Consider the following 20,858-nt stretch of genomic DNA (forward strand, 5'->3'; position numbering starts at 1 on the left):
GGTCTGTAGAGCTGTTAACACCTGCAGTGATATCTAAAGTGTCCTATCCCTGAAAAACAGGTTTTGCTTCATTTGACATAGACAAGTAGGCCTATCCCTTACAAAGGGAATAGTCACTGTTTTACAAGCTAATTTCATTTTCCCCCCCACTGCAGTTTAGAACATTTTGCTAAAGTACTTTGTGTTTCTTTAATTTAGTTTTTGGAAATTAATTTTTGTTGAACACTTTTCTGATTACATGTCATTACCCAAAAGGAGAACAAAGTTGTGTGACTGATTCAGTATTGCATTTGCACTCAGAAACTTATTGGGCACTATTTTCAATGTGGACACTGACACCGACAGTGCTGTGTTAGCTGTCCCAACAACTCTCTGACAGACATTTGTGTGTGGGATCAACAGACTGTATAATAAATAGAGATGCGTGTAAATAGAATAAACAGATCTAAAGGCAAAGCAAGTACTTTATACGTGCAGTACATACCAATTAGATGCAACATTAAAACTACCTGCTTAACATTTTGTAGGTCCCCCTTGTGCTTACAGCTCTTATCTGTCAGGAGATGAGACACAGGACCTCTAGGGGTAGTTTGTTTATTTGTTTGTTTGTCACCGGAATCGAAATTTGGATCCTCTGGGTCCTGCGAACTGAAATGGGGGCTCCAGGTGGATTCGGCTTATTCCAGCGCATCCCACGGATCCTCTGAAGGGAGGCTGCTGCCACCAGGAAGAGCTGCTGCCTTGGGGAGGTGTGTTGGTCTGTAATGTTTAGGTGTGAGGTGTGTGCCAAAGAACATCAACATGATTGCCAATGTTTCCCCACAGAATATTGTATTGTAAACATATGATTGATGTTATTCACTTCACCAGTCAGTGGTATTAATTTTGTGGCTGATCGCTGTTATGTGTGTTGTACACTGAATTTGAAATGCTGCCTTCATGTGCTACTCGTACACTTGTCTACTGTTATACTTTACGGACATACCCATTAGTGTGGGTAGGTTTTGCTGCTATGGTTACCGCCTAAAAAGTACAAAATCAGCTTAAAGATAGGAGAAATTAAGTCTGCAGAGACAACAACTGCTGATTCTGAGTACAGAGAAGATGTGCATTTTTCTGAAAATTATGCATTATTAACATGTTGACTAAAACGCCACAAAGTCAGTAGCAATTAGCTCGTACGTCTTAAATCTGTATATTTAAGATTTAAGATATGTTTCTTCTCAGTTTTGTATTTTGTTCTTGTCGGCACCAGCTGAGATTTTTGTCTCTTTAAATACTGATTTTATGGGTCAAAGTGTTTGTCCTGTGGTAATATCGTTTTCAGGTAAGTTTCATAATTAACGTCAAATAACGGGTCTAAAACAATTATTAGAAATATTTATTTTGGAGAACCTCGCTGCCCTGTTGGTAAAGTACAGCGTTATGCCCTGCATATCCTTCCTGTGGCGCACTCTGTAAGCCAACAGGCCGGTAAGCAGTGGATTTACTAGTCTTAAATCCGTGCCACACCCAAGCATAACACCTCCTCATAGCAAACTATCCGTTTTGATATGGTTGGGTCCAGTAACAGCAGCTTGTCTTTTTTTCCAAGTTTGCACAGCAAGTATTTATTATTAATTGTTCATGGCATTAGACTGTTTGTGGTCTGATCTGTGAATAGAGTCCTCAAGGACATGTAAATGTAGGCATGAAACCGTTTCTTTCTTCGTAAACAAAACTGAACGTATTACATGCTTGTTTAAAAAGACAACCCACGTCTCCATGTTCTGTTTGTGGTGTTCAGGCTATACTAGCATACATACCGACTCTTGGAGGACTGATAAGGAATGGTATGTTACCGTGTGATTTCCGACAGCTCATGAATGCAGCGTGGCGTCACGTCCCACTGGGCGTGCCTTCGCTGCTCTGTGACAGATGAGATTGTTCGGGATGGTTATGGAAAACTCTGGAAGTTTCTGCGCGGTTTATAAAGAAAATCTCCTGTGCGTAGCGCTCTGAAGCGAGACCCAAGACGGACCGGGGACGTGTTAGTGAAGTCCGTAACAGCTATTTCCGAACACCTACAACATTTACTAAAGAGCCCACTGGATGGTCAAAATGGGTAAAGACTACTACGACATGTTGGGAATTAAGAAAGGGGCGTCGGAGGACGATATAAAGAAAGCTTATCGGAAGCAGGCTCTGCGCTATCACCCTGATAAAAACAAGTCACCGGGAGCCGAGGAGAAATTCAAAGAAATCGCCGAAGCTTACGATGTTTTAAGCGACCCAAAGAAAAGGGACATATATGATCGTTATGGCGAAGAAGGTAAGGTTTGACTTCTGAGTTCATGAAACGGTGCCATTACGATACTGAGAGTCAAAGTACCCAGCGTTAGGTCTGTGCCGTGAATCAGTGAATGTCAGCCCAAAGCGTGACGTTAAAGTTATTCGAGGACCTAACATGCACAAGACCAGGCAGAGGCTAATGTTGCCCTGCATGTCATGGCGCTTCCAGCTCTCCTCTGCTCCGTCCTTCACCCAAAGCTTGTTCCTGAGCCAACACAGGCGAGGCTCTGCCGACAGGAAAACTCACAGTTCATGTTGGGGCAAAAAGTCAATGACAAACTCAAACTTGATATAGGTCGGCAAATCCTCAGGCCAGGAACGGAGCTGGATGGGTCTGTTTTGGACGCCACGAGGGGCGGGCATTATTGTACAATACCTTATATACTGCCCGTGGCTTACGCTCGGATGTTTTAATGGTGCTGTCACTGAAGTCACGGTTGGTTTTGCTGCATGGAAATCTGACAGGTGGGGTAGAGTTACAGAAATGTAAAATGAAATGCTCTATACTTATTATTCTTAGGTGTTTTGTAACCATGGTAACTAAAGGAAAGGCGCTCATTTAAAAAAAAAACAGACATGTAGATGATTGTAAGGCATCTTAGTTTGTAAAAGTGTGTGCATCCTGTGTTGCCCTTGAGATTGTATGACTATAGACGAGAATGCTCTTCAGTATGGCGTTTGATGAGTTATTTATGTGGCAGCAGCAGGGATCCAGGGTTTGTGGCTCTCATGTAGGGCTGAACCACATGCAAAATAAATACATGAGCATTGATTTTGCTGGAGTCTGTACCAAACAAGAATTCAACATTCCCGTTTATCTGGAGAGAGTGTGACTTGCAGTCAGACAATTTTGTAGGTTTGTGCCACTTTTTTTTCCTGCTGGTGTCTGTACACAGTTAAAAGTCTCAGGGCTTGTTGTCGTCATTTTAAATTGGGGCTTTGCAGCAGTTTATTTTGCACTTATAAATACTTTTCTACTGACTTTGAAATCGAGCCAAGACAGATGAGGAGCATTCTAGGGTTGCGTTCCTTTTGAGATAAATGTGTTAAATGATTGTTTCTCTCACTCAGGTCTAAAAGGCGGAGGCCCATCAGGTGGTGGTGGTGGTGGTCCTGGCACCTTCAGTTACACCTTCCAGGGTGACCCTCATGCCATCTTTGAAGAGTTCTTTGGTGGACGTAACCCATTCGGACAGTTCTTTGGTGCCCGCAACGGAGGCATGGATGAGGACATGGACACCGATGACCCTTTTGCACGTTTTGGGATGGGGGGCGGAGGAATGGGCGGGTTCTCTCGCACCTTCAGCTCTGGTATGGGAGGAATGGGCGGTCACAGTAGCGTTGTAAAGAAGCATCAGGACCCCCCTGTGGTTTACGATCTCCAGGTGTCCTTGGAGGAAATTCTGTCAGGTTGCACAAAGAAAATGAAGATTTCACGTAAGAGGTTGAACCCTGACGGGCGAACAGTACGGACAGAAGATAAAATCCTGGAGGTGCAGATAAAGAAGGGGTGGAAAGAAGGAACGAAAATAACATTTCCCAAAGAGGGGGACCAGACACCTACAAACATTCCAGCTGACGTGGTCTTTGTGTTGAAGGACAAGCAGCATCCAGTATTCAAGCGTGATGGCTCCGACATCGTGTATCCAGCAAGGATCTCGCTCAGAGATGTAAGTTGAGATTAATTTTAACTTTATTAGTCACCTATTTTTCTTAAAAATTCCTCACGAAAGTGTTTTGAAGATACACCCAAAGAACTGTTAGCGATTGAAAATCATGAGTTGAATGAAGTTTCTCTTTGCCTATTCATGATTCATTAATTTGTATTTTTATTCTTTTCTTTGCTTTTCCCCCCTATCAGGCTTTGTGTGGCTGCACAATCAACGCACCTACTCTGGAAGGCAAAGCAGTGACCGTATCAACAACAGATATCGTGCAGCCAGGGATGAAGCGACGCATTAGTGGCGAGGGGCTGCCCTATCCCAAACGCCCTGATCGTCGAGGTGACTTAATAGTGGAGTATGAGGTCAAGTTCCCAGAAAGGCTCAGCCAGAACGCCAGGGACACCATCGCTCAGGTCCTCCCACGATCTTAAACAAGATCAACAGACTTCCAGGACTTAATAATTATCATATTATGCTGCCAACCACTTTTTTTTATCATCACCTGGACACTGTAATTACAAATTACACCAGACAGCAAAGGACAGACTCATGGGATGGGAATGTCAACCATAGTGCAAAAAGGACTTTGGGGGAAACGCTTTTCATGAAAGACTGCTGCGTTTTACAGGCTAGAATGTAAATATGACTGATAATGTTTGGTTTACTGAATAATATTTTATTTTGAGAACAAAAGTGTATAATACATAAAATATATGTGCACTATTCTTTGGGAACTGTTTTGTTGCAAATAAAGGTTCTCTCTAAGAAAGATGTTTTCTTTTTGTATGACATTGAACATGCGTGTTGAATTGTGTACATGGTCAAGAGAGAGCGTTTAACCGGGTACACTGATTTATTTGACCTGCAGACAAGTTTACAACCAAATAATCAACCAACCAATTTGTTGGTCATCATCATCATTACGGAAAGAATAAAGAAATGAATGGTGGTGTCAATGTTAACCTGGGTGGCCCGGTGTTGTTACTGTGTGCCACTGTTGACACCAGAGTCAGTGAAGCTCCTTCTAAAGTGCTTGTGTTTCAGTAATAGAAAAGCATGATTCTGCTGTGGTCGCACCTAAAGAAATTTGGGCAAAAGTTCAAAATGGACAATCTTTCTCACATTTTGTGTTCATTCCTTCATGGGCATTAATGTTGTCACACTAATTTTCTCCATCATTTATGCAGTTCCACATTGTCAAATTCTTGTACACAGTTTATCCATATAGGGTTGGGGGGAGCTGCTGGAGTCTGTCCCGGATGACGAGAGGCAGAGTACAAGGCAAGGGCGAGCACACAAAGGCAGACAATCACACATGCTCACACACTCACAGCTAACGTTAACCTAATGTGTATGGTTTTGTGACTGAGGGAGGAAGCTGGACTTCCTGCAGACAACCCATGCAGGAGAAGATGCAAACACCGCACAGAAGGGGATGGAGTACAGTTTTGGTCATAATTGTAATAGTTGTTCTAAATCTATTATTCTGAGATAACGAGAAGGATAATGCTTTTTTTTCTAAGTTGAAAAAAATGTAATCATGCTGGGGAGGGCTTTGCTTTTATATAAAACAAAAGATTCAGCCTCACCCCACCTCATAGCAAAAATTTTTGTACTTTCCCTTTAAGAGAAAACACTGTGTAATTGGTGGGCTGAAGCCTGAGGTGCAGCTAAGGTGTGGGTGGTGTGACAGGTTTTCGTGATACCTTAGAGCTTAAATTTGTTGTATAAAGCAAAATTTGCTGAAAATAAACACTTCGCTGAAGTAAGTGGGGCTTGACTTGAGGCTGGCCTCTGATACCCGTGACACAGTCAGCAGACAGCTTGTTGAATTTGATGCCCTCCAGCTTCATGTAGGTAGATGCACAGAGACACACACGCCAGCTGCCAGGGGGTAAACCACAAGCATAAACAGTGGAGAATCTGTGCTGTGTCACAGTCGTGAACTGGTTCTTCAGATCAGAGTGGGAGGGATAAGGGCGCTGGATGACCACAGTACACTGTATATTCTCTGTTTAAAAGAGTGTTGCAGCACTGCAAGAAAGAGGCATTATAACAAAATCATGCTCATTTAGTGATAACATGAGCTGAAGACAAAACAGCTGCTGCAATCATTTGCTGAACAATCACATCTTTGTTGCTTTTCTGGATCTTTAAGGCACTCAAGTTTATGGCTCTGAATCAGCTGACTAATTTGAAGCAGACCACTGCACTTTTCTGACACTAGTAGACTAACGTTCATCTTCCACTTGGTTTGTTTTTAACTTGGATAAACAATGAAGATTCTACATGTCTTCATTTTTTGCTTCTTCTCAGGTGAGTTTTGATGCTTTTAGCCTGAGAAAAAAACCCTGCATTCCAAATTTTTCAACTTTATTAACTTATAACAATTTCATAAACATTTAAAATAGTTTTATCCCATGGAATAAGTGCTGAATTCATTTACTATTAAAACCTAACTTAGCATAGTGGGGACACAGCACAATAATTGCTGACTCTGTATTTTTATTATTTCAAATATCTAAAAAACAAAATATTCATCTGTTGATTATTGTTGAAACTGAAAAACAACCACAGGTACTGTGCATAATAACAAAAGTGATGAAATCCAGTTGAATGAGTGCTCATAATTTAGTTAAATAAAATTATCTTTGCAGGAGACTATTTTGTATATATAATTCAAATTCTCAAATTTATTTATAAATTTGTAGACTAAAACAGCAAATACTCATGTAGCATGGTACTGATGTAAACATTAACTCGGGCGGTGACTGATGAAGTTAAGTAAAGCCAACGATGGAATCATGAATACTAAATTGAAAAGCCTATAATCAATATATAAAAATAAAAATGTGACAAATAAAACAAATAAATAAAGCTCTTAAGACTCCCTGTACTCTGTCCTCCGCCTCCAGCAAAGAGCAGACAGACACAGACAGCAACTGGCTGGTGAATATAGTGACATTTAGCAGCTAACGAGGCAGATATTTCCTTCAAAGGTTGCTGGAGACTGAAAACAGAGCTAAAAATGAATGGAAACAGAACTTACACGATCAACATGCAAACAGAGGTACTTTTAGTTACGTGTTCATGTGTTTCATGAACTTCTCTGTCAAGCAAATCGTCGACATTTCAACATCGATTTCAGCTCAGCCGATTATAGATTAGTAGATACTGTAGTCAGCAGCTGTAACCACACCCTACCCGATTTTTTACACCGCAGCTGTGTGTGTGGAGGCCTCAGCAGTGCTGGAGGTGAGCGGCCATGTCGGAGGAGAGGTCTCCATCTGCTGCTCTGCTAACTGGACCACAGACAACAGCTCTCAACACTACAACATGTACTTCTGCAAAGGAGTCTGCTCCACAGAGAACACAGTCATTCAGAGTGTGAGCACGAAGCTGGCGGTCACACACAGAGGGAGATACAGCATGGAGGTCAACAGAGAACACACAACCTTCAATGTGACCATAAAGAGGCTGAAGACAGTGGACGCAGGGAGATATCGATGTGGAGTAGGGAAAACTTTTGATGTGTTGTACCAGGAGGTCAATCTCATAGTCCTAAATGGTAAGTTTTTGTTAGATGTGTGAATGTTGGTGAAGGTAATGTGAGGTTTTGTAATAATTTAGTATGTCAAATAAAAGCGTACTGTACTATACTGTACTCTAAGATCATTAGGTCACTTTTTTACGACTGGAGACTCCTTGTCTGGCATTATTTTATGTACTGCATAGCAACACACACACACACACACACACACACACACACACACACAACACAGACTCACACACAAATTACTCGTCATCAGTCTTCCTCTGTCCTGTCCTTTGAAAGCTTCCACTGTTCTTCCTGGATCTCCTCCTTTCACCACCGCCTTGCAGACTGAAGCAGAAACTTATCCTCAAGGCAGCTTGACCTCCAACACTCCACCGTCACCATCAACCCTGCCCACTGCAGAGGAGAAGACCAATCAGCACGCAGCAACTAAACTCACAGGTAGTTCAGAGTTTAGCAGCTGCTCTCCTGTATACTTCACGTTTATCAGTCCGGATAGCTAATAGAATCTTTTGCTTTAGTTATTTCACTTGGATGTTTGAGCTTCACTGAGCAGGATCATGTCTGTGTTTGACATTGAAAAACCATTTTCACATGCACCTACCCAAAGGGGAAATTTTCTCTGTGTTTTGCATGTGTACATGCAACGTGAAACAAGAGTAATGTGGAAACTTGAAATCTTCATACATGCACACATACACTGAGGTCTCTTCTGTCCAGATCAATTTTTGAAACAAAAATATTTGCAAATTCACTGACCTTTAGTCAGACACACTAGTTAAAGTGAAGAGTTTGAGAATGAGTGAAGTGAAGAAGTGTTTTACGTTAAAACGTGTCAGGAGGGAACCTTTTTCTCTCTTTTCTTTTTGCCATGCTTATTAAAAATGCTTTTTTTAAAATATAATGCTTCATCTACATCTGAATTATTTTTGTATCATAGCACATAGCACATTTATTGCTGGCATACTTATTTTTCTTTTAATTTTAGCAAATCAGCAGTGTATGTTGAGTGCATTAAACCAGAGTCAAGGACTCTAAAGACCAAAGAGACCCCACATTCAGCAGTTGTTGGTCAGCGAATAAGGAGTTTTACATAGATATAAATGCTGGCTGCTGTGACTCAGCTCTTAAACCAATCTGTTGATTTTATTTTTTTTCACATAGTTAAATGCATTGTTAGGTTGGATTAAAAATTGCATTTACTATTTTTATGTGCTGCTACCAAAATGTGCAGTCATGAAAATATATAGATCATTGTTTAATATGTAAATGTTAGTCGTGTAACATCATCAAAAAATGCAGCGTTTCCATTTGAAGAAGAGTTTCCACAGACTGCAGCTCTGGTGAAAAGTAGCGAGACATGTTGGGTTTTGAGTAAGGGGCAAAACAGTTTTTGGTTTTGTTTTTTTCCATGAAAGGAAAAAACGTGCTGCTGTCTTTCTCTCAGTCTAACCCACAGCTGAATGAATGTGAATGTCTGAGTGCAGTCAGGGCAGTTTACTAACTAAAGTAATGTAAAAGGCATGTGTGTACATCAGGAAGTAAATTATCATAGTCATTGCACCATAACTCTCAGAATCCAGAGAATATTATTGAAACTGAAATTTGAATTTGCTATAAAACAGAAAATGAGCCTGAGACGATGGCAGATTCTGCTGAATGGTATTTGTTAAGCACGAAATCAACTGAAAATGATTCAAATCTGTACTGAATATGTGTCAACCTGTTGTAAAGTCAGCCGTATGGTCACTAGCATGCACCTGTCTGGTCTGTTGCTTGCAGATACCACAATAGTCATCATCGTTTCGGTCAGCCTGGCTCTTCTGGTTTGTGCCATTATACCTCTGATATTCTATGGACACTGCCGGAGCAAAGAGGGTGAGGTGAAACGTTCACGCAAACATGCATGTGCACACATACTTCTTTCACTCCAAGCCTCACTGATGCCAAGCCAAAACTGCATGTGCATGTACACACAGATGTTTTAATAAATGTTTTTGCTTGTTTGTTTCAGAAGGTCAGAACAAACGGGAAAATAAAAAGGGTGAGGTGAGTTAATATTTTGTCAGTTACCAATTTTGATTTTGACTTAAATGTTCATTTCTAGTGACTGTTTTGAAGTTCAAGTTTACTGCTCAGATAAAATTGGGCTTAGTGATGATGTTTTTATTTACTTTCAGGCTGATCGCCGTGAGCAGAGTGCAGAGGCTGCCCCCGCTCAGACTGCAGTGAGGCTACAGTCCTTAGACCCAGATGCTGGTCCAGAGTCCAGTGCTCAGGATGACTCCCAGTATGCTGTCGCCTACCAGGCACTTGATCCCAAAAGTCTTGACTGAGCAGGGTTTATTCTGTTTCTGAGCTGACAGCTTTGAACCAATTAAAGGAAAAATGTTTGTATATACACTATAATATTATATTACTATATTATTAATATTCTGACACACCTCTTTCTTACTGAATTCTGACGTGGTATGGGGCTGTTTTTCAGGGGTTGGGCTGGGCTTCTTACTTCCAGTGAAGGGAAACCTTAATGCTTCAGCATGCCGAGACATGTTGGATGATGCTGTGCTTCCAACTTTGTGGCAACAGTTTGGGGAAGGTCCTTTTCTATTCCAGCATGACTGTGCCCAAAGCAAAGTCCATAAGGACATGTTGGATGAGTCTGGTGTGGAAGGACCTGACTGGCCTGCACTGTTAATGGGAGCCAGTAGAGCCATATCTATAAAATGAGGCTGTGTGCGACGCACATGTAAACAAGATGTAAAATCACTGAACAAACAAAGAACTAAAATGCACAGTGTAATGTGTATTTTCTCTACTGTGTCAGAGTTCAATGAATGATTTAATTGAATGAATTCAATGATCATGTGGTTAATGACAATTGTATTTAATAATCGGATGCATGGGAAATGGGAAATATAATGTTTTCATTTCATTCTTATACTTTAAATACATACACAAATGGGAAATACATACAAGGATATGTATTGTTTTTCACTTTATACCTTTCTTTTAATTTAGGCATTTTAAATCTTCCATACAAGATACTGCTCATATTTTAAACAAAAAGGTAAGGTTGTAATAACAAATGTGCTCATGTGATTAAGATACAACAAAATAATAAGCACTGCACATAATGCTCTTCTTGACTCCCGGCATCCTCGTCACAGAGCACATTTCTGCTGTTGTTAGAGTTTGAGATGCTCTTCATAAAAGTCAAAGTAGTATTGGAATAAGACCTGCAGGGGGTGCTACTGTGCACACATATAACATGAATGCAATAGGTTAATAGAGGTAGCAATAGAGGTTTTGGTTGTAAAAATCTGATTAATTTTATTCACTTCACCTGTCAGTGGTTTTATTATTGTGGCCGATCTATGTATATGAATCTACTAATATGAAAATATCAAAAGGAGTTTAATGTGCAGACAATTAATGATTATTATTATTATGCACATGCACAAGTCTGCTTTATTGTGTTCACTGCTTATACAGGAGAGACAAGTAAGACAAACACAGTAATTCCTTTAACACGTCATTTTCTCTCTAGGCTTGTAACTTCACACTTTGTGAAAGGTGTCACAAACACCATGACTCACATCCGTGAGCTCGATTTCTTTAGGCTGCCCCCATGTCTAACACCTGTTCTTTAAATGACAATAAAGTCATTTTTTGCCTTATACACTTAGATATGATGGAACATAAGGTCCAGTTTGTAAGCGTTTTGGCAATATACTTTCAGATAACATCAGAAAACTTTAATGACTCATTTTTAGATGTACTCCAATGTGAGCACTAACACACATTACAGTGTTGTCTTATCATTTTGTTTGCATTTGGATCAAGATCTGTACTGATAATTGTTTGAATTTGTGAATAATCTACTGTTAAAGCAATAGTTCGACAGTGTAACGAAATCCACCTACCAGAACCTTAAAAGAAACATAATAAACACATAACCAAACCATAACTTTAGGACATTACATTTCTGTCAGTAGATCACCATGAATCCCTTCACACTGGACCTTTGAGCTGACTTGGAGAAACAGTAGCTTCACTCTCTTTTAGCTCTACTTTTGGTCTCTATCAATTCTTGAGAAAATAGCTGGCTCTTTGACTTCCATATACTCCACTCTTCTCACCAGCTGGACAGATAGAAACAGACACAGACATGTCACTTTCGTTCATGTACGTTTCTCTTCTGTTCAGTTCGTGGTTCACGCCTACAGCCCCTGTCTTCCGCCCACAGTCAAAACCAAAGGAAGACAGTAAATAATTGAGAGCTTGTCAAGATGTATTTCAGTCTCATGAAGTTCTGCTGTGGTAGAGTATGATAAAACATATAACCACTGTTCGTTTGTTAGGTTAATTGGAGCACACAGTGGGTTTTTTTTTGTTTTTTTTCTGTTAATAGTCAGATGTTAACTCAATGTACAAGGTCTGATAGGACGACCGAGAATAAAAAAGGAGTAGAGAGTTCACGTTATTGATGAGAATGAAGATCATTTCTGTCATATACTGTCTTCTCTATGGTAAGTGTGCTATTTAAACACAGCCATTAATTCATTTAAATAGCTCAGATAAGTTTGTTTACCTCTCGTTGAAATTGTGGCAGCTACATGGACAGAAGGAAAAAGGATCAACATAAAGGGATTCAGGATGGGTGAAGTCTCATTCCAGTGTTCACACAGTGTTGCATGGAAAAATCATAAGTACTTCTGTAAGAATCCATGTAACAATGAAGATATACTGGTTACTGTGAAATCTGGTGAAGAAGCAAGGTCAGAGAGGATAACCCTGGTGGATTTGGGAAATGGAGCCTTCACTGTGACGTTTAGTCAGCTCCAGCTTGCGGACTCGGGGACATACCGGTGTGGAGTGGACAGGATTGGTCTTGATACATTCATTGACGTACAGCTTACTGTGGAGGAAGGTACATGTTGGATCTTATCACTCTTACCTTCAATGAGAGTTATCCTTAAGCTGAATACTTTCAATCTTTTCTCTACACACCCCAGTTACAGTCTAATTTATGTAATATGTAATGCTCATGTTGTGAGTACAGTATTTACATTCTCTGTATGGTCATTGATTAGGGCTTTTATTGTGACAATTCAGTGAGGAGAGGAGGCATATTTTGGAGGTTTGGTGTTAACTGGTGACGGACTAAAAAAGTTACGAGAAGGAGCTCCGACGTCTGCATGTTCCTTTATGAACCCACACACAACTCTACACCCACAACGCTTACACTGTTTCACTACCTCAACTCCACTAGATTTCAGCAGTAAATGTAAATTTTACACAACATTTAGCTGTTACTTTTCTGAGTAATACATTGTTAATATGAATATGTTTATAAAATAAAGCACATTTGTATACAAAAAAGAAAACAAACAAACAAAACAAAAACAAAAATAGTGGTTTCTCATCTTTTTGGCTTGTGACTCCAAAAGAGTGTTAGCTTGGGGTCTTGTCACATGTTTCACTAATCAATTCCATGAATTGATTTTGGATGAAGACCTTTTACGTGCAATGTGGTAAATTGCTTTATTGGTACTTTAAGCGAGTAAAGAATACACCTTCCATCACTATTCTCTTATAGCTGTTGAGACAACAACTATCATACCTGGACTCTCTCCCACATGGACATATCAGTATATTTCCAACTCAGCACAGTCAACATTTGGAATGGACAGTACGCCCACAGATCTCACAGCAGGTAAAGAAAAATACCACCAATGTTTTTGCAAATATGAATTATGAATAAACTTACAGAAAGTAATATTTTTTTCATTAACTTTACAGCCTCAAACTGCACTAGTGGAGGTAGAGAAAGCTTCAGCACAGGTAGCTTTCTGTCTGATGATTTGAAGTGCGCAGTTAGTGCATGAATATCAGCTGCTGAGCAAACTCTTCTTGTTTTTGGTCAGGCACTGTGTTGTTCACATCTATTGGGGCCTTTGCTGTGTTCACTATTTTGGTGCTGGCTACATGCTTCAGGAAATGGAGGAAAAACTCAACACCCAAACCACAAGTTTGCTCCGACTGCAAAGACTTCTTCAGTGCAGATCAAAGAGAGGTATGCGACAGAAACTGAGGCATCAGAGCATCTCAATTGTCTTCCTAGAGAAATATGTTGATTGTCTTGACAGCCTACTGACATCCAAGTTTCTGTTCCTGGTTTCAGGGATCAATGTATGAGTAGGGGCTTTACCAAAGTCCATCAGTCCACACGTTTCTTTTTTCAGTTTTGGTGTGTCAAATAAAAAGGCATATTTGAAATGTGAAATGTACTCATTTTGTTTTGTTGACAGTTCAGAAGATGGATACCAGTCTTGTATGCTTTTATTAAATATAAAGCAATTGTCAATAGAATAGACTCCCAAAAGGAGAAACGGTCAACCTGGCTTGTATGTGAAAAGCTGAAATGATAACGTGTTATTTACCCAAAGGTGAAAAAGAATCCATCTATACCTGTACCTGTACCTCACTAATACTATGCAGGATTTGTTAGTCACTTTTTGTAAACACGCCAGCAATTTTGGAGAATGACACTTAATTCCTGCAGTTCCAGAGCATCAAGTACCATGATTTTGCCATGTGCTTTTGTGTCTCATCCAGGCTCTAGAAGGTACCTTGTGTCTGGATGAGACACACTGGGCTTTAAACTCCTTCCAGTGAGAAAATATCAGTATCAGACATCAGTGCAACTGCACAATGCAAAGCACTTTACAAAGTGAGACAGTATCTCCATTTTGTTAATGTTAGAAAGGCTAACAGGAGTTGGATTTGTTAAGGAGCAAATCTTAATACAGTGGTTTCCCATGGAAGAAAGAGTGCTGGAGGCCTGCATGTCTTATGCTGAAGATATTTATTGAAGCTTGAGCTCAAGGCAAAAAGAGGAATCATCCAAACAGAGTTCTGTGTGTGTGATGTCACCCCAGTGCCCCGCAATACTAGTCTTTATATAATTTAGGGCATGCTATTGATAGTTCATAGCCCTTTCTAGGTAAAGTCTGAGAATAATTGGATCACATGGGGATGTATATTTACTCTATTGGTCAGGTAACCATAAACAAGGAAATGTTATGTAAGGGGTTGAAATGCTGCTTCACGGACCTCAGTCTCATGCCCCTTTCAAGGTCTTCAGTATCAGCAAACCACATTAGCATCCGAGGAAAATGCTAAGCTGTCTGCATCCCAAGGTTTAGTACAGTTGCCATGACATCATGTGCAATCAATTTATTTATTTATATTACCTCACACAGTGCCATACTGATGCTGCTCTTTTAACTCTTTTAAAACTTTGTATGTATGAGAGTGGGTATGAAGATGTGTGTATGTATCGCATTTAGCTGTTGTTTCCGTGGATAAAGAGATAAGTTGATTCTGCAGTAATTGTTTTGTCACATACAGATAAAATGAACAGAAACCTTTTTTTGCTGTTTAGCTTTGAGTAAGTGAGTTTGAGTTTGAGTAACAGCTTGGGTGTCCACGGAAGCTCCCTGAAAGAAGAATGCAATTTGCTACTTATAACTAGCAACAAATGGTAAAGAGAGTGTTCACTCGGAACATTTTAAATTAATTTGTCATAAGTAATTGCGAGTTTAACATTCTATAGTTCTTTTAGTCTATTTCAGTGGTCAGATAACATTTTGGTTCAGCTGAGATGCATAAATAAGATATTTATCTAGAAAATGTATGAAGATAAACATACATAAACAATAAAGTGTTAGAAAGTCTAAGAATGAAATTCAAAATCCAAATTTTGTAATTACAGCATCCTTAACAGAATGGTGATAATAATGGATAAAAAATGTTACAATACAGTTTTCTTTTTCCATTACATGAGAACTAACTGCTAATTTGTGTTATCCTTTTCCACCATTTTCAACAGGCTGTCTGTGAGAACGATAACATTGGCAAGGACGTACAATCGATAATAAAGTTATCTGAGAGCTTCTCTTGTGCGCACCACCCAAAACAGGATCTGCCAACATCTGCGCCCTTAGATGATGATAGTGTACCCCTTCACATCTACGAAAACATCTGCTGCTCCAAAGTTATTGCTGATTCAAGATATTCAGCCGCACACATCCAAGACAAGCATGACCTCAGCTCTGCAGTCTACATCAAACCTTTGCCATCCATAATATCTGAAAGAACTGATGATAGCACTCTTGGAAAACACAGAAATGAACCTAAAGCAACTAGAAATGCAACAGGCAACCCTACAGAAAGTTGTGCTAGCGCTGAATCAGCTTTTCACTCCAGCTCCTGCAGTAATTCCAAGAAAGAAAGGCCCCCCTCTCTTTGGTTTGGCTTGGATTTATCAAGAACAGTCTGAGCTATTCTCAAGGGTGTGATTAGTAGGATTTAGGACAGCTGTATGCGATATTCTGAACAGGAAACAAGTGACTTAACATATGTTTGAATACTTCCTTTTCCTTTACTCGATAATACTTGATGGAGTAAAGTGAGAAATGAAGATTGGGTGAAAATGAAGACAGTCCAAGCTGAGGGTGTACACAGGATGCTGCTGAGTCCTCTCTCTTCCCCCATTTCCTGTCTCTCTTCAGCTGGCTCTATCCAGTAACGCAAAAAAAAAATAAAAAAAAATAAATAATAACAAGAATGAAATTTGTTGCTAGAGGTTTATAGTAAAATTTACCTTTGTGAAGCTTAAAACGTAAAATATTTTTCTGAAATGTCCTTGATTTGGAATGCATTCTGTGGCAATGTGTAGAAGGACACTTGACTTGCATTTCATTATTTCTGTAATGGTGTTTTGTCTATCTGTTTGCATTTAAAATAAAGAAGCATCTGTGTCACAGTCTCAATTATTCATCACTACAGCCAAGTCTTGCAGCCTAATTTCTCTCTATCATCATTTATGAGCCTCATGAAGTGTGTGGTGGTGTCTGAATCAACAGAAACTCTTCCCTGTGCCTGGGTTTTCTTATTTTCTTAGTATTTTCCTGTGCTTAGATGTTTCTGGGCACTCTGTAAAACACTGTAAAAAAGTTTGCTGTCACCATCTCTGTGTCTGTCATAAAGTGCTACAAGTCTATGTGAGCTTCACACAGACAGGCAGGCAGGCCGAGCAGAGGCACACAGGGAAAGGATGAAACCTGCTCTTCGAGAAGGGTTGCATGGAGGTGTGGGTGTGCATATTTGTGCTTAAGAACACATATATATATTATATATTATGATATTATTAAGCTTTTTTGATCATCTGACTGTTCAGAGAATAAGGCTCCATTATTCTGTAGTTTATAGATTCAGAACAGCAACTGTCACATTTTGATAAAGCATAAAGCATATTAAAGCAAGTCTGTTAGCTAAAAGTCATTAAAGTGCTATGCAGAGTTTGTGGGTTTGTCACCACAGGTGAACCCATTCACATTATGCATAGCCATTTGATCCATTGTTAATCAAAATATCAACTGAATAAATCATCTACTGATGCTTTTTGATCAGTGATAACATTAGATGTGGTAAATCAAATCTGCATTTTCTTAACTAAAGAATAAACATAATAAATGTGATTTCCGGATGTACCAGAATAAAACATGGGCTATTTAGACACATAAAGGTCAATTTCAGTCAGGCCATGATTTCACTTTCATGGGTTGAACATTAACTGTGTACAAGAAAGAGGAAGATCTTTAAACAGACATGAAAACACCTAACTGAGAACACAAACACAATCTTTAGTCCAGGTTGCTGCTGCATCGTACGGCTGAGGAGGAATAAGAGTGTGAGGACTAAAGGTAAACTGGTTGTGATGGGAACGATGTGGATCTCGTGGAGAACAGCTACAACTGTCATCATTATTATACTACAAATCCAAGGTGGGCCATGGTTTTAGGTTTTTAAAGATGATGTAATAGACTTCAGTTGAGTTAAAACACATGATTATGCAACTAACACAGCTTAATCTGACTGACAGCTCTGATCAGTGTCAGAACCACAGCTGTTACTGGTGTGGAAGGTCAGCCGTTTTACTTCAGATGTGAGTATCTAGACGGCCAGCAGAGCAATGTTAAATTCTTCAGCCATGTTGATGATGTTTCCTCCAACCACCTGATATGGACAGACAAACACAACCAGTGGGTGACAGTCGGACGTTTCTCTGTGTATGACAACACCACCGGAGCTTTTTTCATCGTCAGGGTGGATGAACTGAGCTCAGACGACAGTGGGACATACTGGTGTGGGGTAGACATCAGCTTGCATCCTGATGAAATCAGTGCCATACAACTGGATGTTTCCCGAGGTATTTCCCGGTGTACAGTATGCCATGTAATAGCACAGGATCACTATGTTAACTGCTTATGTGGGTTATTCTGTTATGCACATTTCATTTGCGTGCATACAATAAAAGCTGGTTTGTGGTTAGTAGCTTACAGTTACTGCTGAATAGGTGGCGCATAAGACAGATGCTGCATAGTTTTTGTTTGTAGTGTCTCATGCTAAATGAGAACTAAATGTGTAGTATTACTTGTTTGTTCCTCTTTCTCTTAACTTGTCTAAATATGTTTCCATTAAATGCTTCTATACTTACACACTATATATATGTTTGTGTGTGTTATTACGGGTGGCACGGTGGTGCAGTGGTTAGCACTGTCACCTCATAGCAAGAGGGTTCCAGGTTCAAATCCTGGTCCTTCTATGTGGAGTTTGCATGTTCTCCCTGTGCCTGCGTGGGTTTTCTCCGGGTACTCCGGCTTCCTCCCACAATACCAAAAACAAGCACATTATGTTAATTGGCTACTCTAAATTGCCCCTAGGTGTGAGAGTGTGTGGTTGTTTGTCTTTGTGTGTTGGCCCTGTGATTGACTGGTGACCAGTCCAGGGTGTACCCCGCCTCTCGCCTGTAGTCAGCTGGGATAGGCTCCAGCTCCCCCGCGACCCTGACAGATAAGCGGTATGGAAAATGGATGGATGGATGGTGTGTTATTACAGCAATGTATATTTGTAATTTTTTTTGGAAATCAACTCTTTGTTTGCGTCACTTCAACAAACCTTTTGCACGATACACATTACAGTAAATAAGATCTGTTCGACTACACATCAGGTAGCTCTGCATGTATTTACTTTATTTCTGTATATTAAAGACTTTCTTGTATTTGCATTTTCCAGGAACTGAACTTACCATCTTTCAAAATGACTTCCCAGTGGACAGTGAGCAATTTGTGTGTCTGTGTGTCTATCTGTTTTTCATAGTGTCCATATGTGTAATTATATACTATACAGTATATGTGAGTGAATCTTCTGCCAAGTGAATGTCATTTGTTGTCTCCTGCAGAGCTCCACCTGCCGCTGTACCTGATTGCAGTGATGTGTGTGGCAGCAATATTGTGTGTGTGTCTGTTTACATTTTCTCTTCTGCTGGCTCTTAATTGCAGAAGATCAGGCATACACCAGCATAGCGAGGTTTGTATGTGATAGAAACTTTTAGCCACATTAGTTGGATGGCAGTGATTGCTAGTCCATCATTTTTGTCCCTGCTGTATTGTCTCAGCAACTAGTGAACAAACAAACAAAAAATTTGGTACAGCCATTCATGTCCTCCTAAGGATTACTTGAAATAAGTCTGATGATCCCCCAACTTTTCAGTTAATGTCAGTCAAAATATCAGTTTGTCCAAAACTGTCCATCAGCCTCAGCTGTGCTATGTATTGCATGGTGATTAGCAAATGCTAAGCTGGATTTATAGGCGACACGAGGAGTCAACGGGAGGCAGTTACATTTCTTAGGCGGTGTATGTCATCTGTACACTGCTTGTAGCCACAGCTTTAACATCTTGACATACTGAACTCAGATGTTAAGCATTAAAAACATATTGTAACCTGTTATTACCTGCTGAATATAGCTCAAAGCAACACTGCCTAAGTACAGCTGCACAGAGCTTCTATCCACAAAATAATGTATGTAATAAACTCTCTTACAAGAAGCAGTTCACTGTCAACAAGTCTGTGTTTATTTCACAGACATCATCCAACTACGAGACAACGATGCCTGGTGTAGGAACTGAACATGAACTCCACTATGGCTGCTCGGATCCAGACTGTGCTGATCTTTCAGGTTCACCGCCTCCACTACCCGATGCCTACTCCCACTTCACATCGAATCATCAGGATGCCCCTGGCCTCAGTGAATATGTTGATGTGGATGTACCAGGGCACATCTGCCACTACCAACATCTGGATCTCAGCTGTTCAGAGGAGCACATCTATCACAGACTTCATGTAAACAACGGACCTAAAGATGAACCTCTGGGAGTCAAAGATCACATTAACTGTTGATACTGTTAGAGAATGAATCCAAGTCAATTACAACTTTGGTTGTATTTTTCAAGATTTGTCCATCATTTCTTTCAGTTGTTGTAACTAACAAAGTCTGACATTAAGTTTCTTGCTGTTAACTTTTCTTTTCTTGTTGCTGCATTCGCAGATCTCACCAATTAACTAAAATGTCAGAATGAGAAATGTGTTGTTATCATTGATAGCAATGATGAAACCAAAACCTGAACTCCAAGAACCAGGCTGCAGCAAACCTTACTATGAGCCTATGGGTGGGTGAATAAATGAGACGAGAGGATGATGGCCAATTCAAAGGATAATGATTCAGGATCTTTAGAAGGTCAAGTAGTTATAGTGTTCATTTTTGCTGTATTTTGTATTTTCTGGAGACAAATGCACAAATTTGAATGGCACAATCAAAAGAAAAGTCACACAGTCTGAGCAGGTCCCTCAAGCTGTGGGAGTAAATAAAATACACCAATCATGTATCTCACCAAAATAAAACATGTGGTAACATCTCAGAGTGCCCTTGTGTTAATTTTTTTTTTTTCTTTGCTTCACACTTGATTTAAGTAATCTTTTTTTTAGTCGTAGATGTACTCAGAGGAGGCTGACTAAACACGAGAAGTGCAATAAGAAAAAAAAAACCTGTGACAAGGGCAGACTTGTCTTTCATTTGGAGTGAATTATGAAGACACTAAATTGCAGTGAGATAAGAAAAGGCAAACCAAACGCACGAAGATGTTATGAATAGTATGAGTAAGCATGGAGATCATTGTCCTCATGTTGGTCTATCTTCTGGGAGGTAAGTTTACTGAGCCAATGTTTTTTCCATACACTGTTTCTCTTCCTCTGTCTAAATGTTTGGTTTCTTTGTGGTTGTGAGTATTCTCAGTTGGATATTTTTTGAAACACACTTCCTGATTTTCAATAAAAGCGGCTAACCCTAACTCCCAGTATTTCCTTCTGGTTTACTGCTGTAAATTTGCTGATTTACCT

The 20,858-nt window shown here is 39.9% G+C and overlaps 3 protein-coding genes across 4 annotated transcripts; all 3 read left to right on the forward strand.

Annotated features, from left to right (window-relative positions):
• The first annotated feature begins 1,902 nt into the window (after positions 1-1,902).
• dnajb1b (DnaJ heat shock protein family (Hsp40) member B1b) lies at positions 1,903-4,571 on the forward strand. The gene is made up of 3 exons (XM_046407235.1): positions 1,903-2,311; positions 3,403-4,001; positions 4,193-4,571. The coding sequence occupies exons 1-3, from the start codon at positions 2,092-2,094 to the stop codon at positions 4,424-4,426; spliced, it is 1,053 nt and encodes a 350-aa protein (XP_046263191.1). The 5' UTR covers positions 1,903-2,091; the 3' UTR covers positions 4,427-4,571.
• A 7,244-nt stretch (positions 4,572-11,815) lies between these two features.
• LOC124068839 lies at positions 11,816-16,379 on the forward strand. Its single transcript, XM_046407324.1, has 6 exons — positions 11,816-12,083; positions 12,167-12,484; positions 13,154-13,270; positions 13,357-13,398; positions 13,482-13,630; positions 15,449-16,379. The coding sequence occupies exons 1-6, from the start codon at positions 12,041-12,043 to the stop codon at positions 15,896-15,898; spliced, it is 1,119 nt and encodes a 372-aa protein (XP_046263280.1). The 5' UTR covers positions 11,816-12,040; the 3' UTR covers positions 15,899-16,379.
• Positions 16,380-17,223: 844 nt separating this feature from the next.
• LOC124068848 lies at positions 17,224-20,372 on the forward strand. 2 transcript variants are annotated; one of them, XM_046407347.1, is made up of 6 exons: positions 17,224-17,405; positions 17,504-17,566; positions 17,651-17,830; positions 18,697-18,738; positions 18,863-18,990; positions 19,548-20,372. In XM_046407347.1, the coding sequence occupies exons 1-6, from the start codon at positions 17,339-17,341 to the stop codon at positions 19,860-19,862; spliced, it is 795 nt and encodes a 264-aa protein (XP_046263303.1). In that variant the 5' UTR covers positions 17,224-17,338; the 3' UTR covers positions 19,863-20,372. The 2 variants fall into 2 exon arrangements, with proteins under 2 accessions (XP_046263303.1, XP_046263293.1); XM_046407337.1 differs by having other exon boundaries at positions 17,504-17,830.
• The last annotated feature ends 486 nt before the right edge of the window (positions 20,373-20,858 follow it).

This window comes from Scatophagus argus, chromosome 2 (genome assembly GCF_020382885.2).
Source record: "Scatophagus argus isolate fScaArg1 chromosome 2, fScaArg1.pri, whole genome shotgun sequence".
NCBI lineage: Eukaryota > Metazoa > Chordata > Actinopteri > Scatophagidae > Scatophagus > Scatophagus argus.

What these genes read in the sequence shown, in the direction of transcription:
- LOC124068848 (XM_046407337.1), top strand. Translation starts at nt 17,339, where the DNA reads ATGGGAACGATGTGGATCTCGTGGAGAACAGCTACAACTGTCATCATT. An exon ending in ACAACTGGATGTTTCCCGAG is followed by an intron (nt 17,831 to 18,696) that starts GTATTTCCCGGT and finishes TGCATTTTCCAG; the next exon opens with GAACTGAACTTACCATCTTT. An exon ending in AAATGACTTCCCAGTGGACA is followed by an intron (nt 18,739 to 18,862) that starts GTGAGCAATTTG and finishes TGTCTCCTGCAG; the next exon opens with AGCTCCACCTGCCGCTGTAC.
- LOC124068839 (XM_046407324.1), top strand. Translation starts at nt 12,041, where the DNA reads ATGAGAATGAAGATCATTTCTGTCATATACTGTCTTCTCTATG. An exon ending in ACAGCTTACTGTGGAGGAAG is followed by an intron (nt 12,485 to 13,153) that starts GTACATGTTGGA and finishes ATTCTCTTATAG; the next exon opens with CTGTTGAGACAACAACTATC. An exon ending in TAGAGAAAGCTTCAGCACAG is followed by an intron (nt 13,399 to 13,481) that starts GTAGCTTTCTGT and finishes GTTTTTGGTCAG; the next exon opens with GCACTGTGTTGTTCACATCT.
- dnajb1b (XM_046407235.1), top strand. Translation starts at nt 2,092, where the DNA reads ATGGTCAAAATGGGTAAAGACTACTACGACATGTTGGGAATTAAGAAA. An exon ending in TGATCGTTATGGCGAAGAAG is followed by an intron (nt 2,312 to 3,402) that starts GTAAGGTTTGAC and finishes TCTCTCACTCAG; the next exon opens with GTCTAAAAGGCGGAGGCCCA. An exon ending in CAAGGATCTCGCTCAGAGAT is followed by an intron (nt 4,002 to 4,192) that starts GTAAGTTGAGAT and finishes CCCCCCTATCAG; the next exon opens with GCTTTGTGTGGCTGCACAAT.